The sequence below is a fragment of the Oncorhynchus clarkii genome, chromosome 10 (assembly GCF_045791955.1).
Source record: "Oncorhynchus clarkii lewisi isolate Uvic-CL-2024 chromosome 10, UVic_Ocla_1.0, whole genome shotgun sequence".
In the NCBI taxonomy this organism is placed as follows: Eukaryota; Metazoa; Chordata; class Actinopteri; order Salmoniformes; family Salmonidae; genus Oncorhynchus; species Oncorhynchus clarkii.
Window position 1 is genome coordinate 4,369,477 of NC_092156.1, and position 11,501 is coordinate 4,380,977.

Below are 11,501 nucleotides of genomic sequence, written 5' to 3' on the forward strand. Positions count from 1 at the left end.
TGTAAAATAAAAAATGCCTTAAAATAAATTAGCGTTATTAATTTACTTGTCTTTTGTAGTCGTAACTTGTTTAGTTGTTGTATTCTTAACTTACACTCGTTCATCTCTCCCCGGATCACAGGGAGTTATTTTACTACGACACCACTTTAACATTCTTCTTTCATTGTTCTCTCTGCATGTTCCTGCAAACAGACCTTTCATTGTTGTCTCTGCATGTTCCTGCAAACAGACCTTTCATTGTTCTCTCTGCATGTTCCTGCAAACAGCCCAAGTTAAGACAAGCAGACCAGGAGTGTATCTTAACCGTTCATCCATCCTGATTCCTGCAGCATGGCTCACGAGCAGTCAGTCCTTGCCTCTTCCAATGCCACATTCGTCCGTCCGTCATATTTCTACATTAATGGTTTCGAGAACATCAAATACTACTATGTGTTCCTGGGTCTGGTCTACGCCGTGACAGTCCTGGCTAACTCCTTCATCATGACAGTTATCTACCTGGCCAGGAACCTCCACACGGCCGAGTATGTTGTTAGCTCCAACACAAGGTTTGGTCAAGAGTATTCTAATATCACATACATATTTGCATTTGATTTTCTAAACAAAGGGACCAGTGATTCTATCTTAGCAACAGCGTTGGTCTCATGTTTATTTTCAAAAGCCTGAGCATTGCACATGAATAGGACATTTTCCTAACCACCCCTCCCCCCCCCCCCCCCATCTTTAACCTAGGTACGTCGTAGTCTTCAACCTGGCTGTGACAGACCTGTGTGGGAGCACGGCTCTCATCCCTAAGCTCATAGAGACTTTTCTGTTTGAAAAGCAGTACATCTCCTACGAGGCCTGTCTCAGCAGCATGTTCTTTGTCTATGTCTTCATGACTATGCAGTCTCTCTCTCTCCTCACCCTGGCCTACGACAGGTTCGTTGCCATCGTCTTTCCTCTCAGGTAAGCATAAATGTTCAAAAGACAGAGCTTTCTTCATTTTTTAAATTCTTATTTTTATCATTGGCGCTAGCAATGACAGGGTTGTGAGTTTGATTCCCGCTGGGGCCACCCATCACTGTTGTAAGTTGCTTCTGATACAAGCTTCTGCCAAATGACATATATTATTTAATTTTTCTTCTCAGGTACCATGTTATTGTGACCAGAACGGCCATGGTGATGATCCTAGTAGTACTGTGGCTGTTCACGCTGGCTTTGATATCCTTCACTGTTAGCCTCATAACTCGCCTCTCCTTCTGTGGCTCTCTGGTGATAAAGAGCTTCTTCTGTGACCACAGCCCAACCTATGCACTGTCCTGCAACAACAACTCTCTCAACAACATCATGGCTTGGGTCTGTTTCCTGGTGGTAATGTGTATCCCCATCGTACTGATAGTCCTCACGTATTTCTGCATTGCCATTGCGTTGATCAGGATCGCCACGGGGGAGGAGAGGGGTAAAGCCATGAGAACACGCACCTCTCACCTAATTATGGTGGCCATCTTCTATCTGCCCATGGTGGGTAATAACATAGCTGCAGTAGTCAGCTACATACATCCTAATGCCAGGATCATCAACAACTCATTGACCCAGACCTTGCCTTCTATGTTGAACCCCATCATATACTCACTGAGGACAGAGGAGGATGCCATCAGAAAGCTATACAAAAGGAGCACTGGGAAACTGAACACAATAAGAATAAAAAAATACAAATTAATAAATGACTTAAGTGTGTAAATAGTTTCTAGTCTGAAAATATATCTCATTTTATTTACACCCCCCCCCCCTCTCCTTTCAATCCTAGTCTCATTTTAATGTGGCTGCGATGGATGAGTTTCCTTCAATTTAGAGAGGAAAATTGGGGTTATACTGCCACCTTGTGGCTAAAGTCTGTAGCATGTGGTACTGTAAACAAAAGGCCCAGTGTTGAACTACAAGGTTGAATGTGATGGGAGTAAAAAAAAAGTACAAATAAATAAAAATAAGACGAAGAAAATGGGGACATATACTTTTTTTTTTTAATGTCAAAATGAATACAAGCACATTAAAATGTGCCTGTTAACTCTGCCACTACAGGAACTGATCTCTCTCTCTCTCTAGGGCAAGCACACACCCATCCACCCTTTAACCAATTATAAGCTGTGAATGAAATGTGAATGTTGTAGCTTTTCAACACATACACACACAAAGCCCTAAACCACATGATTGATTTAGAGAAGAGAATCGTCAGTTATTAATCTTGACGCATCAGGAAAAGCCCAGAGGGAAAACAGTCTGAGAAAAGGTTCTGCTGTCATAACAAACACTGTGACAAAAAGTCTGTGCTCTAAGCAGTGTGATAGTACGGTGTTTTAACGGTGTCTTTTCCCACAACTTGATGAGTTGAGATCCATCTACAGCTTTAAGTGTAATGTTGTGAACCACCAGTCGGCACGGACCCAGTCAGCATGGACCCAGTCAGCACGGACCCAGTCGGCACAGTCGGCACGGACACAGTCTTGGGCTGTGGCCCAAAAAAATCTCAGTTGCGAACCACCATTTGGGAAGGACTGTTTTAGACACGTTAACCAATTATAATGTCAGCGGCAAAACTAAAACGTTGATATCTCAGTTATCAGTCCAGATACGAAAACACCCATACCACCCGATGCTCTTCTAAGCCGACTCTGTAGACGGCCTCTGCTTCATCAGCTGTTCCTTCCGGGCCTTCTGGAAGGTCATCATACAGTCTTTAAAGGTCTGGACCTGTCTCTGACACTTCCTCCAGTCCTGGTGCTCGGCCATGCACTCCTGTACGGCGTAGTGCAGCTCCCCACATCCTGTCCTGCTGATCATCTGGTCCACTGGGTCCTCCTCATCCTGGTCCTCGCTGGGGCGACGACTCCGGTCGTGGGGTGAAGTGGAGGCCATTACCTAAGGAAGCTCTGTCTGGGAGGGTGTAGGGGATAGAGGGGTTAATGGGATTAGAGACAGAGGCTGTCTTGAAAGAGATCAGGGGTGTATTTACTAGGAACCAAAGTCAAATCGTATTTGTCACATACACGTGTTTAGCAGATGGAACAATCAGGGGGTGGACCTAACTGAATTTGGGCAATAGACACTCGTTTCAGTTGCACAGTAATGAAAACACACCAGCACATCATGACAGATCTCACGCCAAAAAAATATTACCAAAACAATATAATCAAAAACAATATCACGATAATTAACAATCGTTTTTCCCCCCCAGCTTCACTGGTAAACAAGCGCTGTAACATGGTGTGTGTGGGAACACTAGCCCTGTGCCTGTAAAGGTGTGTAGTAATTGATTTGTAATTATTTCTCACTGATATGTTTCTAAACCCCGGCCAAGAAGATAAAGAAGTCTGCGTCTGGTCTATACCCCTCTGTTGGATACTCATTTCGTAGTTAAAATACTCAAAAGTCGTGTCTTTCGTATTTTGGAGAAACGACGACAGTTTACACAAACGGAGAAAAGTTCCGCCATCACACGAGTCACATCTATACTTCGGTGAGTAACGAAAGTATATTGAAGCAAATCACTAAATAAAATCGGAAAGCTAACGCAAAGATCACAAGCAACAGCCAATATTAGCCTGAAGTTAAACATTCAGACATATCATAATCGTTGTCTCTCTTGAAAGCAGTACCTGGAATGTTTTTCCTAGAGTTGAATACATTCACATTACCCCCCTGGATTTCATAATATGGGGGACGTATTTAAAGAATGGACAGGAAGGAGTTACATTTAAATGTGCACGGCCTACTTAGGACGAGCATCATTTCTGTTCCGCGTAGAAGGCCTACACCTACCTACTGCTCACGAGACCTACACTGTGTTTCGTTTGTGGAAATAAATGAATTAACTTTGTTAAATATAAATTATATATTTTATTTCTGTGTGGAAAAAAACATGCAATTGTCATATTCTGAGGTATTTTTCAAATACAGTGTGAAATATAGGACCTAAAAGCACTTGAGGGCAGTGAAGTGCAATCTAAAATGTTATTCTCAACTAAAATCCATAAACACAAGGTAAAGCAAAGTCAATACGAATTATTCTGTTCCAGTCCCTGTACTCAGAAACACTAGTTTAAAAACAGAATGTTTTTACATGCAAGAAACTAAATAAATGTGTTCTTTAAAAAATATAGTATTGACTGCCAGGAAGAACTGACAATAATATTAGCTCTATTCGGCAGGTAGTCTAGTGGTAAGAATGTAGGGGGGTTAGGTAGCCTAGTGGTTAGAGTGTAGGGGGGTTAGGTAGCCTAGTGGTTAGAGTGTAGGGGCGGCAGGTAGCCTAGTGGTTAGAGTGTAGGGGCGGTAGGTAGCCTAGTGGTTAGAGTGTAGGGGCGGTAGGTAGCCTAGTGGTTAGAGTGTAGGGGCGGCAGGTAGCCTAGTGGTTAGAGTGTAGGGGCGGCAGGTAGTCTAGTGGTTAGAGTGTAGGGGGGGCAGGTAGCCTAGTGGTTAGAGTGTAGGGGCGGTAGGTAGCCTAGTGGTTAGAGTGTAGGGGGGGTAGGTAGCCTAGTGGTTAGATTGTAGGGGCGGCAGGTAGTCTAGTGGTTAGAGTGTAGAGGAGGCAGGTAGTCTAGTGGTTAGAGTGTAGGGGGGGTAGGTAGCCTAGTGGTTAGAGTGTAGGGGGGGTAGGTAGCCTAGTGGTTAGAGTGTAAGGGCGGCAGGTAGTCTAGTGGTTAGAGTGTAGAGGAGGCAGGTAGTCTAGTGGTAAGAGTGTAGGGGGGTTAGGTAGCCTAGTGGTTAGAGTGTAGGGGGGTTAGGTAGCCTAGTGGTTAGAGTGTAGGGGGGGAGGGGGGCAGGTAGTCTAGTGGTTAGAGTGTAGGGGTGGCAGGTAGTCTAGTGGTTAGAGTGTAGGGGGGTAGGTAGCCTAGTGGTTAGAGTGTAGGGGGGCAGGTAGCCTAGTGGTTAGAGTGTAGGGGGGGTAGGTAGCCTAGTGGTTAGAGTGTAGGGACGGCAGGTAGTCTAGTGGTTAGAGTGTAGAGGAGGCAGGTAGTCTAGTGGTTAGAGTGTAGGGGCGGCAGGTAGTCTAGTGGTTAGAGTGTAGAGGAGGCAGGTAGTCTAGTGGTTAGAGTGTAGGGGGGGTAGGTAGCCTAGTGGTTAGAGTGTAGGGGGGGTAGGTAGCCTAGTGGTTAGAGTGTAGGGGCGGCAGGTAGTCTAGTGGTTAGAGTGTAGAGGAGGGGGGGGGGGGGGGGGGGGGGCAGGTAGCCTATTGGTTAGAGTGTAGGGACGGCAGGAAGCCTAGTGGTTAGAGTGTAGGGACAACTTCCTGTGTTCTACGTTCCATACTCCCCACCTCTTCCTTTACTGACCAGAGCACACGATAAAAATACTACTAGCATTCCACTACATTTTAAAATACTACTAGCATTCCACTACCTTTGCCAAAGATCGAGACCTTTTGCCTGGATCAATGACTTGACTGTCCTGCGGCCCAACGGGACCTGAATATCTACCCCCCTCTCTCCTCACAGCACTCTTACCCACCACATCAGCCTTCTTCCCTGCGGCCCAGTGGGACCTGCATATTTACCCCCCTCTCTCCTCACAGCACTCTTACCCACCACATCAGCCTTCTTCCCTGCAGCCCAGTGGGACCTGCATATCTACCCCCCTCTCTTCTCACCCACCACATCGGCCTCCTCATTACCCACCACACCCACGTGGACGGGAACCCAGCCAAAGCTTACCACCTCTCCCATCCTCTCCCATCCTCTCCAATCCCATTCGCAGCGCCATCTTCTCCACAAACAAGTCTCCCCTAACCGACCTGCCAGTCTTCACACTACTCAACACTGAATCGGAACAGATCCACGCTCTGAGTGGTTTCACCTCCTCCACCCATCTCATAATAATAATAATAATAATAAATATAATCAAGTTAACCGCTTGCGTACTCTAACATTGAAATCTGGGACACACCACTGCCCCCACCCCCCCACTGACTAGATCTTTTCAACCATCTGTATATATACAGTGCCTTGCGAAAGTATTCGGCCCCCTTGAACTTTGCGACCTTTTGCCACATTTCAGGCTTCAAACATAAAGATATAAAACTGTATTTTTATGTGAAGAATCAACAACAAGTGGGACACAATCATGAAGTGGAACGACATTTATAATATAAATAATATAATATATAAGAATAATTTTGCACGCCCAATTTTTCAGTTTTTGATTTGTTTAAAAAGTTTGAAATATCCAATAAATGTCGTTCCACTTCATGATTGTGTCCCACTTGTTGTTGATTCTTCACAAAAAAATACAGTTTTATATCTTTATGTTTGAAGCCTGAAATGTGGCAAAAGGTCGCAAAGTTCAAGGGGGGCGAATACTTTCGCAAGGCACTGTATATACACAGGTGAATTCGGAAGTTTACATGCACCTTAGTTAAATACATTTAAAGTCAGTTTTTCACATTTCCTGATATTTAATCCTAATAAAAATCCCCTGTCTTAGGTCAGTTAGGATCAACACTTTATTTCAAGAATGTGAAATGTCAGAATAATAGTAGAGAGAATGATTTATTTCAGCTTTTATTTCTTTCATCACATTCCCAGTGGGTCAGAAGTTTACATACACTCAATTAGTATTTGGTAGCATTGCCTTTAAGTTGTTTAACTTGGGTCAAACATTTCGGGCAGCCTTACACAAGCTTCTCACAATAAGTTGGGTGAATTTTGTCCCATTCCTCCTGACAGAGCTGATGTAACTGAGTCAGGTTTGTAGGCCTCCTTGCTCGCACACGCTTTTTCAGTTCTGCACACAAATGTTCTATAGGATTGAGGTCAGGGCTTTGTGATGCCACTCCAATACCTTCACTTAGTTGTCCTTAAGCCATTTTGCCACAACTTTGGAAGTATGCTTGGGGTCATTGTCCATTTGGAAGACCCATTTGCGACCAAGCTTTAACTTCCTGACTGATGTCTTGAGATGTTGCTTCAATATATCCACATAGTTTGATGATGCCATCTATTTTGTGAAGGGCACCAGTCCCTCCTGCAGCAAAGCACCCCCACAACATGATGCTGCCACCCCGTGCTTCACGGTCGGGATGGTGTTCTTCTGCTTGCAAGCCTCCCCCTTTTTTCTCCAAACATAACGATGGTCATTATGACCAAACAGTTATATTTTTGTTTCTTCAGACCAGAGGACATTTCTCCAAAAAGTACGATCTTTGTCCCCATGTGCAGTTGCAAACCGTAGTCTGGCTTTTTTTACGGTGGTTTTGTAGCAGTGCCCTATTCCTTGCTGAGCGGCCTTTCAGGTTATGTCGATATAGAACTCGTTTTATTGTGGATATAGATATTTTGTACCCGTTTCCTCCAGCATCTTCACAAGGTCCTTTGTTGTTGTTCTGGTATTGATTTGCACTTTTCTCACCAAAGTACGTTCATCTCTAGGAGACAGAACGCATCTCTTTCCTGAGCGGTATGACGGCTGCGTGGTCCCATGGTGTTTATACTTGCGTACTATAGTTTGTACAGATGAACGTGGTACCGTCAGGCGTTTGGAAATTGCTCCCAAGGATGAACCAGACTTGTGGAGGTCTACAATTCTTTTCTGAGGTCTTAGCTGATTTCTTTTGATTTTCCCAAGCAAAGAGGCACTGAGTTTGAAGGTCGACCTTGAAATACATCCACAGGTACACCTCCAATTGACTCAAATTATGTGGTCTGGAGGTGGTCTGGAGGTGGTCTGGAGGTGGTGGTCTGGAGGTGGTCTGGAGGTGGTGGTCTGGAGGTGGTGGTCTGGAGGTGGTCTGGAGGTGGTGGTCTGGAGGTGGTCTGGAGGTGGTGGTCTGGAGGTGGTCTGGAGGTGGTCTGGAGGTGGTCTGGAGGTGGTGGTCTGGAGGTGGTCTGGAGGTGGTCTGGAGGTGGTGGTCTGGAGGTGGTCTGGAGGTGGTCTGGAGGTGGTGGTCTGGAGGTGGTCTGGAGGTGGTGGTCTGGAGGTGGTCTGGAGGTGGTCTGGAGGTGGTCTGGAGGTGGTGGTTTGGAGGTGGTCTGGAGGTGGTCTGGAGGTGGTGGTCTGGAGGTGGTCTGGAGGTGGTGGTCTGGAGGTGGTCTCGAGGTGGTCTGGTGGTGGTCTGGAGGTGGTGGTCTGGAGGTGGTCTGGAGGTGGTGGTCTGGAGGTGGTCTGGAGGTGGTGGTCTGCGGGTGGTCTGGAGGTAGTCTGGAGGTGGTCTGGAGGTGGTCTGGAGGTGGTGGTCTGGAGGTGGTCTGGAGGTGGTCTGGAGGTGGTGGTCTGGAGGTGGTGGTCTGCGGGTGGTCTGGAGGTGGTCTGGAGGTGGTCTGGAGGTGGTGGTCTGGAGGTGGTCTGGAGGTGGTCTGGAGGTGGTGGTCTGCGGGTGGTCTGGAGGTTGTCTGGAGGTGGTGGTCTGGAGGTGGTGGTCTGGAGGTGGTGGTCTGGAGGTGGTCTGGAGGTGGTGGTCTGCGGGTGGTCTGGAGGTGGTCTGGAGGTGGTCTGGAGGTGGTGGTCTGGAGGTGGTCTGGAGGTGGTGGTCTGGAGGTGGTCTGGAGGTGGTGGTCTGGAGGTGGTGGTCTGGAGGTGGTCTGGAGGTGGTCTCGAGGTGGTCTGGAGGTGGTTGTCTGGAGGTGGTCTGGAGGTGGTCTGGAGGTGGTGGTCTGCGGGTGGTCTGGAGGTGGTGGTCTGGAGGTGGTCTGGAGGTGGTCTGGAGGTGGTCTGGAGGTGGTGGTCTGGAGGTGGTCTGGAGGTGGTGGTCTGCAGGTGGTCTGGAGGTGGTCTGGAGGTGGTGGTCTGGAGGTGGTCTGGAGGTGGTGGTCTGGAGGTGGTCTGGAGGTGCTGGTCTGGAGGTGGTCTGGGGTGGTCTGGGGGTGGTCTGGGGGTGGTCTGGAGGTGGTGGTCTGGAGGTGGTCTGGTGTTGGTCTGGAGGTGGTGGTCTGGAGGTGGTCTGGAGGTGGTGGTCTGGAGGTGGTCTGGAGGAGGTGGTCTGGAGGTGGTCTGGAGGTGGTGGTCTGGAGGTGGTCTGGAGGTGGTCTGGAGGTGGTCTGGAGGTGGTGGTCTGGAGGTGGTCTGGAGGTGGTCTGGAGGTGGTCTGGGGGTGGTCTGGAGGTGGTGGTCTGGAGGTGGTGGTCTGGGGTGGTGGTTCGGAGGTGGTGGTCTGGAGGTGGTCTGGAGGTGGTGGTCTGCGGGTGGTCTGGGGGTGGTCTGGAGGTGGTCTGGAGGTGGTGGTCTGGAGGTGGTGGTCTGGAGGTGGTCTGGAGGTGGTCTGGAGGTGGTCTGGAGGTGGTGGTCTGCGGGTGGTCTGGGGGTGGTCTGGAGGTGGTCTGGAGGTGGTCTGGAGGTGGTGGTCTGCGGGTGGTCTGGGGGTGGTCTGGAGGTGGTCTGGAGGTGGTCTGGAGGTGGTCTGGAGGTGGTGGTCTGCGGGTGGTCTGGAGGTGGTCTGGAGGTGGTCTGGAGGTGGTGGTCTGCGGGTGGTCTGGGGGTGGTCTAGAGGTGGTGGTCTGCGGGTGGTCTGGAGGTGGTCTGGAGGTGGTCTGGAGGTGGTCTGGAGGTGGTCTGGAGGTGGTGGTCTGGAGGTGGTTTGGAGGTGGTGGTCTGGAGGTGGTGGTCTGGAGGTGGTGGTCTGGAGGTGGTCTGGAGGTGGTCTGGAGGTGATGACTTGGGGTTGGTCTGGGGGCATCTAAATATAATTTCCTGCATTTCTACACAATCTAATATGACCCATTATCCTTCTAGTCTATTTAGAACAACAAAAGATAGGCAAAAATACCCTAAAATACCTAAAAATGCCCCCAGTCATCAAGCTAATCAGTAAGAGATCATTATTAAATATGCTTGTGATTGATAAGACTGAGGTAGATCAAAGGTAATTAAAAAATTAATTTTGTTTTGTACCTTTAGCAAATCGCCGAACAAATGAACTCTTAATAAAAATATTAAGCACAAAGACTTTTGATTGTCTTCATTAATTAAGATTATTATTATTATTATTTATTTCCTCTATATCAAATTTCAGCCCGACCGACCAGGCAGCCTGAGCTGCCTGCCCGACCAGTCCAGTCAATAACTCCACTCATTCCCAACACAATTTCCTTCCCACCTTCTTTTTTTTTGTCGTTGTTGGAAAAGAAAAGTAAAAAAGAAAAAAACACCTAAAAAACATAATTATTATACAGCACATCCTCCATATATAGTGTATTCTGAAAGTATTCAAATCCCTTGACTTTTTTCCACATTTTGTTAAGTTACAGACTTATTTTTTCCTAATCAATCGACACAGAATATCTCATAATTACAAAGCAAAAACAGGCTTTTAGAAATTTTTGCAAATGTATTTAAAATAAAGAAACCTTATACCTTATCTACATAAATATTCAGACCCTTTGCTATGAGACTCGAAATTGAGCTCAGGTGCATCCTGTTTCCATTTATCATCTTTGAGATGTTTCTACAACAATGATTGGAGTTCACCTCTGGTAAATTCAATTGATTGGAAATGATTTGGAAAGAAACACACCGGTCTATATAAGGTCCCACAGTTAACAGCATGTCAGATTTAAAAAAAAAACAAGCAATGAGGTCGAAGGAATTGTCCGAAGAGCTCCGAGACAGGATAGTGACGAGGCACAGATCTGTGGATGGGTACCTGAAACAGGGAGGTCAGGGAGGTTACCAAGAACCCGATGGTCACTCTGAAAGAGCTCTAGAGTTCCTCTGTGGAGATGGGAGAACCTTTAAGATGGACAACCATCTCTGCAGCACATCACCAATCAGGGCTTTATGGTAGATTGGCCAGATGGATGCCACTCCTCAGTAAAAGACACATCACAGCCTGCTTGTAGTTTGCCAAAAGACACCTGAAGGACTCTGACCATGATAAACAAGATTCTCTCGTCTCATGAAACCAAGATTGAACTCTTTGGCCTGAATGCCAAGTCTGGAGGAAACCTGGCACCATCCCTACGGTGAAGCATGGTGGTGGCAGCAGCCTCATGCTGTGGGGATGTTTTTCATGAGCATAGTGTTGTGTACCATGACAGTGAAGCCTGTAGAGCTATTTATTAGGTAACGTGTTAGTGTGAAAAGTAGGGGAATTAGCTAGGGAAACTGACAGATTAAATGACTTTACATTGATACACTGACTCTAATAAAAACTAACTTGCACTGAAAAAAATGTCAGAATATCGGCATTCAATCGTTTGATTGAGGTTAAGTGTGATCAAAAAGAGCTAGTTATCAACGTACAACTTTTGGCCATCTCTCTCTCCAACAGTACATCAACGGTACATCATCTACTTCTGTTGAAATGGACAAAACAAATGCTACAAAACATTTGTTGTTTATAGCGATAGGAAGTAGCTATTATAACTACGTGACAGATAGCTAGAAGCTAGAGCTGAAATGGCTGTAGTAGCTACTAGCTAACATTAGCTAACGTTCAATGTCAGTTACACCACTAGCTCAGCACTGGGGATCAACACTAGTTTCGTTTTTTTCCTGTTAAGGTAAACAGCAGTTACCTTGTCAACTATATCAAATCA

At 46.8% G+C, this 11,501-nt stretch overlaps 2 protein-coding genes across 2 annotated transcripts; one reads left to right on the forward strand and one right to left on the reverse strand.

Annotated features, from left to right (window-relative positions):
• The first annotated feature begins 330 nt into the window (after window positions 1–330).
• LOC139419801 (olfactory receptor 1J2-like) lies at window positions 331–1,719 on the forward strand. The gene is made up of 3 exons (XM_071169785.1): window positions 331–521; window positions 730–945; window positions 1,128–1,719. Exons 1-3 carry the CDS (start codon window positions 331–333, stop codon window positions 1,717–1,719), a joined length of 999 nt encoding a protein of 332 aa, XP_071025886.1.
• Window positions 1,196–3,706, reverse strand: LOC139419390 (cytochrome c oxidase assembly factor 4 homolog). The gene is made up of 2 exons (XM_071169334.1): window positions 3,633–3,706; window positions 1,196–2,910 (listed from the first exon to the last, which is right to left on the reverse strand). The coding sequence occupies exon 2, from the start codon at window positions 2,890–2,892 to the stop codon at window positions 2,638–2,640; it is 255 nt and encodes an 84-aa protein (XP_071025435.1). The 5' UTR covers window positions 2,893–2,910; window positions 3,633–3,706; the 3' UTR covers window positions 1,196–2,637.
• Window positions 3,707–11,501: the final 7,795 nt, after the last annotated feature.

Coding starts and splice junctions, on each gene's coding strand:
- LOC139419801 (XM_071169785.1), top strand. CDS start 331: ATGGCTCACGAGCAGTCAGTCCTTGCCTCTTCCAATGCCACATTCGTC. Junction 522..729: donor AGGAACCTCCACACGGCCGA/GTATGTTGTTAG, acceptor TCTTTAACCTAG/GTACGTCGTAGTCTTCAACC. Junction 946..1,127: donor GCCATCGTCTTTCCTCTCAG/GTAAGCATAAAT, acceptor TTTTCTTCTCAG/GTACCATGTTATTGTGACCA.
- LOC139419390 (XM_071169334.1), bottom strand. CDS start 2,892: ATGGCCTCCACTTCACCCCACGACCGGAGTCGTCGCCCCAGCGAGGAC.